The sequence below is a fragment of the Babylonia areolata genome, chromosome 10, assembly GCF_041734735.1.
Source record: "Babylonia areolata isolate BAREFJ2019XMU chromosome 10, ASM4173473v1, whole genome shotgun sequence".
Taxonomy (NCBI): Eukaryota; Metazoa; Mollusca; class Gastropoda; order Neogastropoda; family Buccinidae; genus Babylonia; species Babylonia areolata.
The window spans coordinates 1,371,623-1,387,504 of NC_134885.1; the positions used below are offsets into that span (position 1 = coordinate 1,371,623).

Genomic DNA, 15,882 nt, shown 5'->3' on the forward strand with positions numbered 1-15,882 from the left:
TGTCGCGTCAATAGACAAAATTAATGCCCGTTTAGTGGCCGGTTTTGAACAACAGGTTCTGGTGGGCTAAGTATACCACAACGAAATCCTCCAATTTTTAGCCTCTAGAACGAACAGTCGTGTGAGACTGTGTGAACGTGAGTGTATAATATTAGGTTTGGTCACAACAGCTTCCTGTGTGAAATTCAGGCTGCTCTCCCTTGAGAGGGCGCGTGCAGTGCAGTGCAGTGAGGGGGGGCGGGATGGAGGGGGGGGGGTATGTTCTATGGCCTGAACATTAAGGCAGCAGGTTCTGCTGCTGTATGACTGCCAGGACATCTGTTTATGTAATATCCAGAAAAAACCAAAAGCGAGTTATCAAGACTTTCTCAACAATATGGTTTGAAACTTTTCTTGACATTAACATTATGCAAAGTTAAACACTATACAAAGTCTACACGGAGACATATGTCATCAAAGATAAATATGATAAATGCACTTAATCCGGAACTTTACCGCTCCCCCCCCCCCCCCCCCCCGCCCCCTCTCTCTCTCTCTCTTAACTTTACCAATCCCCCCCCCCCCTCTCTCTCTCTCCCTCTCTGTCAAGAAAAAGAAAATCCACTATTTAGTGAACTGACATATAGTGAGTGACCTGGGTAACACATGGCAGCTCACCATTGGGGATCGTTGGTACTCAGCCTGCCTCAGACCTACAGCGGGAGGGAGTGTCAAAAATACCGCTGACAAGAAGACAAGGAATATGAAGTGCTAATGAATATCTGAATGTTTCCTGGAAGCTTTCACAGGGTCAGTTTCAGTTTTAAGGAGGTGTCAAAGCTTACAGACTGATTCATACATGCTTCACCCCATCTGCGTTATAACTGAAAAAAATATAATAATTTTTTTTTTAAATATGTATAAACGCGTTAGTTACGCCTTGAGATCCTTAGCTAGGTTTGTTCAAAACATTAACATGAAATAAGTAGACAAGTAAGTATTTATATACATAAAGATATAACAAAAAGAAATCTACGTAGAGGGAAATGATTGAAAGAAAACGAGAATAACCTCAGCTCTGCAGAAGTCAGAATTTACAGGCGGGGGGAGGGGGAGAGAGAGAAAGAAACATGAATTTGGCGATGGTTGTCAATGATCGTTTCCTGAACAGCACGTCATGTCCACAGCGGGCTGACCGCTTCACACAGAGGACTGCATTGTGCAGTGCCTGCCGCCTCGCTAGCACTGTCCTTGCCACAGAGAATCTTTTGTCTCTTCTTCCCCCTCTGTCAGTGCATTTCTTGCCCCGCGCGTTCCGTGCCAAAACCACACACAGGGAGACGAGACAGGACAAGACAAGACGTGACAAAATCTTTAGTAATGATGGATAATAGATAAGCAAGTACAAACTTTCTCACACCCAGCCCTCGCCCTGAAAAGAAGCATGTGTCAGGGATTTCAAGTGCACACAAAGCACTTGCAAAAACGCACAAAGAAACGGAACCGACTCGAACTCACACAATCGGTCAAGTTCTATTCAACGACAGACAGATATCAAAATACTATTTGTATATTGCACTCAAGACATAAAGGAAGAAAGAGAGAGGCCGGGAAGAGAGAGAAGTAGTTACGAAAGCTTCAAACGGCAAAATGGACGCCGAGCATTTAATGGTATATTGATTTTATTTGGAAATATAAAAGGCGACTGAGAAAAGCACAGGTGTTCTTTTATTTACTGAATATATATTTCTATGTGCTGTAGGAACCGTCAGCAGTGTGCGTGTGTGTGGAGTGTGTGTGTGTGTGTGTGTGTGTGGAAGAGAGAGAGAGCATGTGGGAAAAGTCTCATTCCTGTTGGGACCACTGAAAGCAAACAAAGCGCTGCGTTGGTCATGACTTAACAAAGCCCAGATCATGCTCTGAATGCTATCGACGGCAATGCGCGCACGCATGTATGTGTATGTTTGTCTGTCTGTCTGTCTGTCTTTTAGTATATCTAATTTATGATAGTCTTCATAATTAGCCATATCATTAACTGCACGGCACACAGAACCACGGCACACACACACACACACACACACACACACACACACACACACACACACACACACACACACACACACACCATGCTAGTTATTACACCGTTTCCAACTAACAAAAAAACAGGTAAGAAAAAGGTTCCACCGACACACAGCCCCAGTGAGGTACTGAACGGCACCAGACCAAAGCACGGCCTGTGTGCAGTCAAGTCAACCCGTGCCTGCAGGCAGCACGGAGCCAATCACAGCGGCCGTGTGTGCACTGACCAATCGCCGTCTGTTGCACAGGGTGGCGGCACAGTAACCGCTTGCACTCACATCTCTTGGAGACGGCTCCGGGAGTGGACTGCACTGCGCTGGACAGGGCAGGGTCGGGCTTTGGGCTGAAAGCAAACCTCGGGATGTGAGACCTGGGTTTAGTCGCTTCCAACACCTTCCGCTGTGCTGGCTGCTTTGTCTTATCTCGGACAGAGTTCATCAGGAAACACTGGGGAGAAAGGAGGGGAAAAAAAACAATTCACACGATTGTCGTTGATTTGAAGGATCTGGAAAGCGCTCCGGTTTGGAAAAATAGCGATTGGGAGAAGCTGTTCATTTCTGTCTTGAGGTTTCTTTGAAGTGAAGGACTGACAGAGTCTAGACGTAACCATGGCGACATCCACACAGGAACCCATGAAAACTCCGGCAGAGAGACTGCAGGCAGCGGAGTGAGTTTTTACTGTCTGTCTGTCTGTTAAGTCAGCGTGTATGTGTGTGTGTGAATGGTTGTGTGTGTTTGTGTCAGTCTGTCTGTCTCTCTGTGTCTGTCTGTCTGTCTGTCCCTTTGTTCTTTCTTTCTTTTTCTTGCTGCCCCATCATGTGCACCGTTTCAGCGGCGTTATTCCCACACCAGTCATCACGTTATTCCCACACCAGTCATCACGTTATTCCACACAGCAACCAGTCATCACGTTATTCCCACACCAGTCATCATCACGTTATTCCCACACCAGTCATCACGTTATTCCCACACCAGTCATCATCACGTTATTCCCACACCAGTCATCACGTTATTCCCACACCAGTCATCACGTTATTCCCACACGTTACGTTATTCCCACACCAGTTACACGTTATTCCCACACCAGTCATCACGTTATTCTATTCTCACGCCAGTCAACACGTTATTTCCACACCAGTCATCACGTTATTCCCACACCAGTTACACGTTATTCCCACACCAGTCATCACGTTATTCCCACACCAGTCATCACCAGTCCCTCATACACGGCAACAATCAGCTTCGTCTGTCGTAGTCCAAGCCTCAGCAGTCCACAGGGAACTGTCGATGTTCGGTCACCAGCAGGCCACACACCAGAGGAGACCCTACTGAACACCACTTAACTGTTTCTGTCTCAGAGGTGTCATTCCGGAAGGAGTGATGGGACAGGAAGGGGGGTGGGGATGTCATCAGTGCTCCAGTTTCCAATCCAACTTGTTTACCAGCCCTCGTTTCCTGAAGCATCTTTGCAATATCGTTTTCAAAATGACGGAGAGAGAGCTCTTCACTGACACTTCAATTATCACCTGAACGACAAGATGGCTGAGAGAGACAGAGAGAGAGAGAGAGAGAGAGAGAGAGAGAGAGAGAGAGAGAGAAAGAGAACACTACAGAAATGGGAAAAACAACTCATTTTGAATGCGACTTCTCCAAGGAAGTTGAGAAAAATCCCAAACAGGGACCTGGGGTGTTAGACCCTATTGTGACAGAAACTGGAGTGCCAGCTGAATCCTGTCTCACGGCTGAAGAACCTGTAGTTTTGCTTGACACGACTGAAACCAGTTTATACACACACACAAGAGAAAGGACATAACTCTGAACCCACAACAAAGTCACACACACACACACACACACACACACACACACACACACACTGAAGCAGAGAGGTTTGTTCTGACGTTGCGCATAGTGGTCTGACAAGGCAGAGCACGGATGGACAAATGGCGCATTCTGTTTTATTCATGGACTGTGGAAAAACCTTACCGGTACCGTGTTGTGGTCAGGGCACAGTTCTCTGCACTTGGCTGATTTCATTGTCTGTGTAGGAAAGAGGCAGAGTGGGGAGGCAGACAGACATACAGAGAGAGAGAGAGAGAGAGAGAGAGAGAGAGAGAGAGTCAGTCGTAGACACACGCGCGCGCGCACGCACGCACCCCGACCTTCCTCCCTCCCACAACCCCCCACCCCCACCCCCACATACATACATACACACACACATACATACATACATACATACACACATACAGAGGAGAGAGAGAGAGAGAGAGAGAGAGAGAGAGAGAGAACAAAACTACATGTATATCTTGTTACATGTGACGCACGAGACTGAGAGAGACGGAAACAGACAGACAGACAGGCAGACAGAGAGAGTGGGGGTGGGGGTAGGTATTGAATGTGTGCTGGGAACCGGCGTTACAGCAAAAAGAAGCAACGCACCAGCAACAGTCGGAAAGACAGACAGAGGATTTGGGGAAACAGGACTGGCCCGGAATCTCCTCAGGGCACATGGAGGAAGAGATGTTGTCCTGACTCCCTGCATGGGCGTTGTGACAGCGGCGTGTCTCCCGAGCATCTCAGCCACAGACTGACATCATTAATGTCTGAGAAGTTAAGACCACAGAATCAGTTTCACTTTCTCAAGGATCGAGGCGTCACTGCGTTCAGACAAATCCATATACGCTACACCACATGTGCTGGGAAGGCAGATGTCTGATAGCAGCACAATCCAACATGCTTGTCAGGCCTTCTTCTTCTTCCTTTATACCACCAACATCATTCTACTGATGATTCTGTCGTAGTTTGGGGAGATTGTCGACGATTGCGCTGTTGTGAAGATTTAAAAAAAACAAAAACAAAAAAAATGTTTGGTGGCCTGGCCAGCCAGTGCACGTTCAGCCGGCGTGCACCGACATGATGCCAAGCCTCTGCAGCAGCCGTGGATGGGGAGGACAGGGGTAGAAAAGTAACTAGGAAGGGTGGCAGGAGAGGGAGGGGGGATTGTGGGGAACGGTGGTCAGGAGGAGGGTAAGGGGGAGGGTTGGGGGTGATGGGGAGGGTGGGGGTTGTTCCAGGTTCTAAAGATGGGAGGCCGGCCTGGACTTGAAGCAGTTCAGTGACTCAGCCGTCACAACCTCCTGAAGCAACTTGTTCCATTCTGGTATGGTCATCGGGAAGAACGTCAAGAACGGGAAGGCCTTGAGTGCAAACATATATTGTATTAATTCTGTGTACCTATCAGAGTGGATTTATTCTGCAGAATTTCCCCAGAAGACAACATGTTGTCGTGGGTTCTTTTTCAGTGCGCCAAATGCGTGCTGCACACAGGACCTCGGCTGATGATGATGGAGTCTCCCGTCGGTCCGACAGATGAGTAGGCAGGCAGGCTTATCTGTCGGTGTGTGTCCTCATATGGGAGAAGAGGCCGATTCTGGATGCGCAGCACTTCCCACAGGTGTTGCAAGGGAATGATGATGATTACCATGATAAAGACCAGATGCTCAGTTTGATTTTCCAGTCAAACTTGGGACAATGGACGAGGGGCGGCATCGAGCCCACATCCCCACCGACATTGTAGTACAGGTAGATGAGCACCTTATCCATTTGACCACCTTTTCTCCTTAAAAGGGGTTGGATCGCTGTTGAACCATGATCCATTTTACCATCTTTTCTCCCTAAAAGGGGTTGGATCGGTGTTGAACCATGCAAGTTACGCTTGAAAATAAGGTTTAGCTATACCACAGCGCATTAAAAAAAAGATAACAGAAAAATAAAAAGACATAAAAAAAAGAAAAAAAGAAAAAAAAGAAAAGTAAAAAAGTGCGTCGGCCAGGAGTCGAACCCGGATCGACTGCTTGGAAGGCAACGGCATGCTGATCTCGAGGAGAGCCACACGCTGCATTCTGTCTCGTGGAGAGCCACACGCTGCATTCTGTCTCGTGGAGAGCCACACGCTGCATTCTGTCTCGTGGAGAGCCACACGCTGCTTTCTGTCTCGAGGAGAGCCACACGCTGCCTTCTGTCTCGTGGAGAGCCACACGCTGCATTCTGTCTCGTGGAGAGCCACACGCTGCTTTCTGTCTCGAGGAGAGCCACACGCTGCATTCTGTCTCGTGGAGAGCCACACGGTGCTTTCTGTCTCGTGGAGAGCCACACGCTGCCTTCTGTCTCAAGGAGAGCCACACGCTGCATTCTGTCTCGTGGAGAGCCACACGCTGCATTCTGTCTCGAGGAGAGCCACACGCTGCCTTCTGTCTCGTGGAGAGCCACACGCTGCATTCTGTCTCCTGGAGAGCCACACGCTGCCTTCTGTCTCGAGGAGAGCCACACGCTGCATTCTGTCTCGTGGAGAGCCACACGCTGCATTCTGTCTCGAGGAGAGCCACACGCTGCTTTCTGTCTCGTGGAGAGCCACACGCTGCATTCTGTCTCGAGGAGAGCCACACGCTGCATTCTGTCTCGAGGAGAGCCACACGCTGCCTTCTGTCTCGAGGAGAGCCACACGCTGCATTCTGTCTCGTGGAGAGCCACACGCTGCCTTCTGTCTCGAGGAGAGCCACACGCTGCATTCTGTCTCGAGGAGAGCCACACGCTGCCTTCTGTCTCGTGGAGAGCCACACGCTGCATTCTGTCTCAAGGAGAGCCACACGCTGCATTCTGTCTCCTGGAGAGCCACACGCTGCCTTCTGTCTCATGGAGAGCCACACGCTACATTCTGTCTCCTGGAGAGCCACACGCTGCTTTCTGTCTCGAGGAGAGCCACACGCTGCCTTCTGTCTCGAGGAGAGCCACACGCTGCATTCTGTCTCGAGGAGAGCCACACGCTGCATTCTGTCTCCTGGAGAGCCACACGCTGCCTTCTGTCTCATGGAGAGCCACACGCTGCCTTCTGTCTCCTGGAGAGCTACACGCTGCACTGTGTTCCTTTTGTCTCGTGGAGAGCCATACGCTGCCTTCTGTCTCCTGGAGAGCCACACGCTGCCTTCTGTCTCCTGGAGAGCCACACGCTGCCTTCTGTCTCCTGGAGAGCCACACGCTGCCTTCTGTCTCCTGGAGAGCCACACACTGCCCACACTGTGTTCCTTTTGTCTCGTGGAGAGCTACACGCTGCTTTCTGTCTCGAGGAGAGCCACACGCTGCCCTGTCTGTCTGTCTGTCTGTCTGTCTGTCTACCCGTCCATCTGTTTGTCTCCCTCCACACCTCTTCCCTCTGTCTGTCTGTCTGTGTGTCTGTGTATCAGCACGTTTGGTCAACCAAGCCATGTTAAAACAACCCAAGATGCTAAAGAGGTCAGTGATTCAAAAACGAACGTCCTTAAAAAAAAAAAAAAAAAAAAAAAAAAAAAATATATATATATATATATATATATATACCTTAAACGTTGTTAACCGACTAATCACCTGCCGCTGTGCTGAATCAAGTGGAAAGATCTCTTCTGTGCACAACCTCTTCAGTTTGCAGCCTTCTTGTTGTCTGACAGACGATGCAGAGTTGTCAGTACAAGGTTCAGGCTGTCATGTGTTTGTTTCTTCTGTCTGTCAAGCAGCTGTCTGCAAGAGTGGCGAGGGAGAGAGAGAGAGAGAGAGAGAGAGTTCACGAGCTGGCAGAAATCATCAGTCGAAATCGCGGCCGGAAACGCCAAACCTTGTTTGCATTGCGAAAGCCACTATACCCAGTTCTATATATGTACACAGCCTTCTGTCCACGCTCTTGTTTGCCAGTAACCCAAATTACATGTAATCACGAAGGTTTAGCTTTTTCCTCACACACACACACACACCGGACTCCAGTCATGCAACCACTGGGGAGGTCAGGAGAGAGAGAGAGAGAGAGAGAGAGTATTTGATGGTGATTTAAAAATAAACGTGGGACTGTCGAAACCTTATGACGACTGAAGTATTGACGGCCAAATTCTAACCGTCCATAACCCAGTTTTTGAATGAAATCTCAAAACATGTTGAGGTGCTACATGCCATACTTCACACACACAGCCATCAGTGGCAGATGGGGGCGAGTCCCTCTTGGGCTGAGTAAGTGACGGGGCCAGTTTGGGGGTACATCACTCACATTAGTGGATTATTTTGCTTAACCAACATTATTCCCATTGCATATGGTGGTTTCAGAGTGCGTTAACGGCCGTTTCGTTTCATATACAGATCTCAGATTCGATGTTGGTATAAACATGGCACTGAAACAGCACATCCTTGATGGTCTATGAGAAAGCGGATTTCTCGCAAGTGACATCTCAGGTGTTGGAGAGATCCCGGATTTCTATAATGTCAAGACAGTAAACAACCTTGTTTTATTTTTCGTTGGTGGTTTATTTCCCAACTCCCCCATCCTTCCCGAAAATATTAATGTCCATTTTTCAGCATCAACTGAACGGGACATTTCATATACATCTCTTTTAAATGTTGGATGCGGAAGGGATAGTGGAAAAATTGAAATAAAGTTTCTATTTTCTGTTGTAGGCCCTATCTGTATAGATTTTATTTTGAATCATTATCAAGGAATTCTAACAAAGTTTTTTTAACTGGCGTCCAACAGACTGGACAACATGCACACAAAACCATCCGCTGACCACATGCCCACTTCCCCCTCCGGGCCCCTCAAGGTCACACCACCAGCTCCTTTCTCACCACACGCTCCGTCGTGCATCACGTGCAGATGTCACAAGTGGCGCCGAACATAAAGCGGAAAAATACAAACAGAAGCAACAGGCAGAAAGCAAACGGTGAGCTGATAATTAGAAACATTGTGAAGTTTTGGTGCTCTCTTCCTGAAAGACCGAAGAAGGCGAATTTTCAAAGGAACAAGGGAGAGAGTTCTTAAATTGTGTGGACAAGAAGTGCTGGAGACGTTGCCAGTGATGGACTCTCACGGCGTCAGTCATCACGTGGTGTGTGAAAGGTAACTTCAGGTGAGGCGAGCACATGGAAAGGACTGCCCGTCGTCGGCATCGTTGTGAATAATGGACAGACTGCACACCTTATTGCCGTGGTGGGATCCAGGGTAGATGGAGGAAACACACACTGACACAGCAGAACGTGTTTGATGGATGTCAATTATTGACAGTGAGTGCTGGTGGCAGGAGCTGAGTGCAAGGGAAGGTCATGCTGACTTCCGCAGGGAGTAAGTTCCATTGTGAGGAGACCACCAGAAACTCGGTGTGTTTCACGTAAGATGGAAACACATGACGGGCAAGAACACCCCATCCCCTACACACACACACACACACACACCCACACACACTGGGTAAACGTTCCTGTTGATTTTCAGTGTATTCCTGGCATCATGTTCGGAAACTTGGTGATGATGTAAAGCGATTATTTATTTATTTTAAATTTAATTCCCAGCACGAGTAATACTTGAGTGGTACAATTATTATTATGAATCTTGATTTAAGATATTTCTGCAATAACTAACACGTGCTGACTGGTGGCGAAGTCCACGACCTGACACACACCCCATGTCACCAAGCACAACGTTGATGGTTGACATGTCCTGACGTGTCTAGTTCTCAGTGATTCGATCATCTAGTTCTTCACCACCCTCCATCTCCCCCTCCTGCCGCCATTTCTCTTCATTTTCTTCTTCATCTGCTTCCTTACGTTTTCTTTACGAGGGTAGGATGAAAACAGGCCGATAAGTGCCTATTCCTTTTCCCTCTATAAAAAAAAGTTTCGATTTCGATTTCCATGTTTTTCGTTTTCATTATCATCATCTCCATCTTGTACCTGCTCAGGCAATACCTTGATGTGTTTGCAGAGAGCTGAAGCCCATTCCGTTTGGAACTACACACCAGGACAGTGTCTTTGGGGTGAGTACATCTGTCTGTCTGTCTGTCTGTCTGTCTGTCTTTTCTTTCTCGTCTGCTTCCATCGGTCTGTGCATGTGTGAATGAATGAATGAGTGAGTGAATGTTTCACAGCATACAGGCCACAGGCGACACTGCACTGGGCTACTGTAAAGGGGGACATGCTGACAATAGCATTCCATTGACATTCAGTAAGTTAGTGTGTGTGAGAGAGACACACATAAGGCAAACTCACCTTTTTTTAGGATAATAGATTAGAAATGTAATTTGTCATGTGTGTGTGTGTGTTTGTGTGTGTGTGTGTGTGTTTTACATCCAATCTTCCAGACAGACACAAAGATAGAGAGAGAGAGAGAGAGAGAGAGAATTCCCTAATCCCCACACAAGCTTTCAGCCCAGATCATGTTATCAGCCAGCTGAGGCTCGCCAGACCTTTTTAAGTGCTGTTTAAGTGAAGATTATCACAGGATTGGCAAATCTCTCTCCATGTGGTGATAATCCCCTCAAGATTAATCTGTTAAGTGTGTTGCCCAGCGGGCCGGCAGGTTGACAAAGGCTGAGGTCTGACCATACGTTGGACAACTCACTGACCCCTTTACAATGTGTCCAGCAGCAAACACACCCATTGCCTTTAAACTGTGAGTGTAGTGGCCTCGCTGCTATGGTTTAACTTGGGTACCGAGTGCCTGGTTTGAGTGACAGAGCAAATGAGTTGCAGCTTGGCTGACCCCTTTCACTTATTTCACGCAGAGTGAGAGAGTCCCTGCTGAATGAGAAGCCACCTTTCACTTATTTCACGCAGAGTGAGAGAGTCCCTGCTGAATGAGAAGCCAGTCACTGGTGGTTTATTCGTTTGTTTTTGTTGTTCACTGCCTTACGCATCTTCAGTTTAAGTTGCATCCCAACTCATTCATTTACAGTCACCGCTACGCCTGTTCTGTTCCTGCTCCAAGTGTCAGAGGCAGACTGAGGGATATGTCGTGTTGGGCCACCATGCTCCAAGTGTCAGAGGCAGACTGAGGGATATGTCGTGTTAGGCCACCATGCTCCAAGTGTCAGAGGCAGACTGAGGGATATGTCGTGTTGGGCCACCATGCTCCAAGTGTCAGAGGCAGACTGAGGGATATGTCGTGTTAGGCCACCATGCTCCAAGTGTCAGAGGCAGACTGAGGGATATGTCGTGTTGGGCCACCATGCTCCAAGTGTCAGAGGCAGACTGAGGGATATGTCGTGTTAGGCCACCATGCTCCAAGTGTCAGAGGCAGACTGAGGGATATGTCGTGTTGGGCCACCATGCTCCAAGTGTCAGAGGCAGACTGAGGGATATGTCGTGTTAGGCCACCATGCTCCAAGTGTCAGAGGCAGACTGAGGGATATGTCGTGTTGGGCCACCATTAGGTGACCTGTCAGGGGAGGCCCTGCACTGCTGCCTGATGTAATTAATGGAATGAGATGTTTCAGCATGTGTGGTTAATTGATTTACATGTCATTTCTTTTCTTTCTTTTTTTTTTGTTTTTACTTATCTGTCCATATTATACTTTTCTCACCCCAAACTCTTCTCCTTTCCCCAGTGTACTGTGGACGTGTGGCTCAGCAGGAGTGTTGTAGCACAGAACTGGGGCTTCATCACACAGCCGACGTCATGTAGTGCACTGGGTTTCCCCAGAGTGCAGCATGTATGGGTTTTCACTCAGTCAGTGATGTTTGTTGTAAAAACCTTACTTGATCTTGAGGAAATAAATGGTTTACTTACACTGCTTTCTGACATAAATGAATTATTTACACTGCTTTTTGAGATAAATGATTTATTTACACTGCTTTCTGACACTATTTAATTCAGTGCAGTGTTGATTTCATGACTTGTTCCCCATCCTTCACGTCAGGTAACAGAGCTGGTTGATCATAGTGTGTCATGCTCCTTTCTTCATAGTGTGTAATTTCTTCATAGTGTGTCATGCTCCTTCACAGTGTGTCATGCTCCTTTCTTTATAGTGTCATTTCTTCATAGTGTGTCATGCTCCTTTCTTCATAGTGTGTCATGCTCTCTTCATAGTGTGTCATTTCTTCATAGTGTGTCATGCTCCTTTCTTCATAGTGTCATTTCTTCATAGTGTGTCATGCTCCTTTCTTCATAGTGTGTCATGCTCCTTTCTTCATAGTGTGTCATTTCTTCATAGTGTGTAATGCTCCTTTCTTCACAGTGTTTAATGCTCCTTTCTTCATAGTAATACTCCTTTCTTCATAGTGTGTCATGCTCCTTTCTTCATAGTGTGTCATGCTCCTTTCTTCATAGTGTGTAATGCTCCTTTCTTCATAGTGTGTCATGTCCTTTCTTCATAGTGTGTCATGCTCCTTTCTTCATAGTGTCATTTCTTCATAGTGTGTCATGCTCCTTTCTTCATAGTGTCATTTCTTCATAGTGTGTCATGCTCCTTTCTTCATAGTGTGTCATGCTCCTTTCTTCATAGTGTGTCATTTCTTCATAGTGTGTAATGCTCCTTTCTTCACAGTGTTTAATGCTCCTTTCTTCATAGTAATACTCCTTTCTTCATAGTGTGTCATGCTCCTTTCTTCATAGTGTGTCATGCTCCTTTCTTCATAGTGTGTCATGCTCCTTTCTTCATAGTGTGTCATGCTCCTTTCTTCATAGTGTGTCATGCTCCTTTCTTCATAGTGTGTCATGCTCCTTTCTTCACAGTGTGTCATGCTCTTTTCTTCATAGTGTGTCATGCTCCTTTCTTCATAGTGTGTAATGCTCCTTTCTTCACAGTGTGTCATGCTCTTTTCTTCACAGTGTGTAATGCTCCTTTCTTCATAGTGTGAAATGCTCCTTTCTTCACAGTGTGTCATGCTCCTTTCTTCATAGTGTGTAATGCTCCTTTCTTCATAGTGTGTCATGCTCCTTTCTTCATAGTGTGTCATGTCCTTTCTTCATAGTGTGTAATGCTCCTTTCTTCATAGTGTGTCATGTCCTTTCTTCACAGTGTGTCATGTCCTTTCTTCATAGTGTGTCATGTCCTTTCTTCATAGTGTGTAATGCTCCTTTCTTCATAGTGTGTCATGTCCTTTCTTCATAGTGTGTCATGTCCTTTCTTCATAGTGTGTCATGCTCCTTTCTTCATAGTGTGTCATGCTCCTTTCTTCACAGTGTGTCATGTCCTTTCTTCATAGTGTGTCATGCTCCTTTCTTCATAGTGTGTAATGCTCCTTTCTTCACAGTGTGTAATGCTCCTTTCTTCATAGTGTGAAATGCTCCTTTCTTCACAGTGTGAAATGCTCCTTTCTTCATAGTGTGAAATGCTCCTTTCTTCATAGTGTGTCATGCTCCTTTCTTCATAGTGTGAAATGCTCCTTTCTTCATAGTGTGTCATGCTCCTTTCTTCATAGTGTGTAATGCTCCTTTCTTCATAGTGTGAAATGCTCCTTTCTTCAAGGGAGGCACACTGACAGAATCAGTCAGACGTTGGACTTGTGATCCAGTGTTCAGCAGTGATTAGGGTTTGAGCCCCTGTTTCCGCTTGGTGTTGTGTGGGAAAAGCACCTTACTCTGCATTCTCTTCACTCCACCCAGCTGTGAATGGTAACCGGACTTTGGTTGGGGAAGTTTGAACCAGGAGAGGACTGGGCCCCACCTTCCTGTGCTGAATGCTAGACACAGTGGATGTGAAATCACTGCCTTCCTGTGCTGAATGCTAGACACAGTGGATGTGAAATCACTGCCTTCCTGTGCTGAATGCTAGACACAGTGGATGTGAAATCACTGCCTTCCTGTGCTGAACTGAATCCTAGACACAGTGGGTATGAAATCACTGCCTTCCTGTGCTGAATGCTAGACACAGTGGGTATGAAATCACTGCCTTCCTGTGCTGAACTGAATCCTAGACACAGTGGGTATGAAATCACTGCCTTCCTGTGCTGAATGCTAGACACAGTGGATGTGAAATCACTGCTTTCCTGTGCTGAATGCTAGACACAGTGGGTATGAAATCACTGCCTTCCTGTGCTGAATCCTAGACACAGTGGGTATGAAATCACTGCCTTCCTGTGCTGAATGCTAGACACAGTGGGTATGAAATCACTGCCCTGATGACTGTGAAAGGCTGTGGTACCTTCAACCTTCATCTCTCCCCTTCCTGTGCGCTGTGTGCAGAACTCGTTCCAGGCCAAGCCGTACTACGTGGTGCACCCTGAGTGGAACAGCGAGGTGGTCAACGACCCAAACCCCAAACCCCTGGACCGTCCTCCCTGGCCCTGGGAGCAGCCCCGATACAGGGTCAACATGCAGTTGCCCTCCACCTACGACTCCCCTGCTCAGGTAACCGCTTTAACCTGTGTGTGTGACACCTGAACAGGTAACTGCATTCACTTATGTGACACCTGAACAGGTAACCACTTTCACCTGTGTGACACCTGAACAGGTAACCACTTTTACCTGTATGACACCCTCCCACTCCCTTGTCCAGCAGTTATATGCAGACAGTATTATTATGCTATTATTATGCAGACAGTAGTCTGTTAGGATGATGTTTTGTCAACATCACATTTCTTGTACTTTGTACTGCCGTGGGTAAAACAAAATATTCAGATTGGTGTATGGTTTTACCCTTGGAGTGAACGTTCTTTCTCATGCACACCCTTCCACACACAGACATGCACACGCACACACTGAGATTTCAGGTGCGTGTGTCCCCACTGACGGGCTGTTTCTGTTGCTCCCAGGCACCTGAGGAGGAGGAGAAGAAGGAGGAGGAGTACAACTATGCAGAGCAGGTGCCCCCTCTGTCCTACCAGCTGACACAGGCCTACAGAAGCACCCATCCTGAGTACGTGGTTCGATACTGACACCCCACCACCCTGCATACACCCCACACACCCACTGTTCACAGGGTAAAGTACTGACACCCCACCCTGATCACACACCCACTGTTCACAGGGTAAAAGTACGGACACCCCACCCTGATCACACACCCACTGTTCACAGGGTAAAGTACTGACACCCCACCCTGATCACACACCCACTGTTCACAGGGTAAAATACTGACACCCCACCCTGATCACACACCCACTGTTCACAGGGTAAAGTACTGACACCCCACCCTGATCACACACACACCGTTCACAGGGTAAAGTACTGACACCCCACCCTGATCACACACCCACTGTTCACAGGGTAAAGTACTGACACCCCACCCTGATCACACACCCACTGTTCACAGGGTAAAGTACTGACACCCCACCCTGATCACACACCCACTGTTCACAGGGTAACATACTGACACCCCACCCTGATCACACACCCACTGTTCACAGGGTAACATACTGACACCCCACCCTGATCACACACCCACTGTTCACAGGGTAAAGTACTGACACCCCACCCTGATCACACACACACCGTTCACAGGGTAAAGTACTGACACCCCACCCTGATCACACACCCCCACATTCACTGTTCCAAAACTCTTCCTACCTGCATTTACAACAAAGAGAAAAACACAAATGACAAAACTAACGCTGTTTTCCCTGTTTCTTTGTTACGTGTGAGCTGCTTATATTTCACTTGCTAGTTGCGCTGACATTTAGTTTTCAAAAGCTGTTTAAATTATTTACTTTCTGTGTCTGTGAGATTCTGTTGTGAAATAAATTTGTTGCATTGCTAAAGCCTGTTTATTTCTTCTAGGTGATGATGGAAATGAAGTGATCAGGAAATGAACTAATGTGATGATGGAAATGAACTTATCATTTTAGACATGGATAACATTGTGAAGCTGTGAAAGGAACTAGTCACTATCAACCTGTACAGGAGAGGATACCCATGACCATGAATGATGAAGGTTCAGTTACTGTCAGTTTGTGGGAGACTCCTGAAAAGTGCTGGTTCCGATGAACTGAAATCCTGTCCCCTGACATAAGGTGTGTGCATGTGTGTGTGTGTGTGGTCTGTTAGATGAATGCCACTGGTTTTTCATTTGTTATCAAGTTGAACAAAAAGTTTTTGTACAGAGAGAA

At 47.1% G+C, this 15,882-nt stretch overlaps 1 protein-coding gene across 2 annotated transcripts; it reads left to right on the plus strand.

The window, feature by feature from the left end:
- Positions 1–2,247: 2,247 nt before the first annotated feature.
- LOC143286691 (uncharacterized) lies at positions 2,248–15,882 on the plus strand. 2 transcript variants are annotated; one of them, XR_013055842.1, is made up of 5 exons: positions 2,248–2,725; positions 9,824–9,875; positions 14,024–14,188; positions 14,593–14,813; positions 14,862–15,882. XR_013055842.1 is itself a non-coding variant. In XM_076594356.1 (4 exons), the coding sequence occupies exons 1-4, from the start codon at positions 2,667–2,669 to the stop codon at positions 14,713–14,715; spliced, it is 399 nt and encodes a 132-aa protein (XP_076450471.1). In that variant the 5' UTR covers positions 2,248–2,666; the 3' UTR covers positions 14,716–15,882. The 2 variants fall into 2 exon arrangements, 1 of the variants encoding a protein (XP_076450471.1); XM_076594356.1 differs by having other exon boundaries at positions 14,593–15,882.

Bases quoted from the DNA above. Each gene is read 5' to 3' on its own strand.
- LOC143286691 (XM_076594356.1), top strand. From the start codon at position 2,667: ATGGCGACATCCACACAGGAACCCATGAAAACTCCGGCAGAGAGACTG. The intron at 2,726-9,823 runs GTGAGTTTTTAC...ATGTGTTTGCAG, and splicing joins GAGAGACTGCAGGCAGCGGA to AGAGCTGAAGCCCATTCCGT. The intron at 9,876-14,023 runs GTGAGTACATCT...CGCTGTGTGCAG, and splicing joins ACCAGGACAGTGTCTTTGGG to AACTCGTTCCAGGCCAAGCC.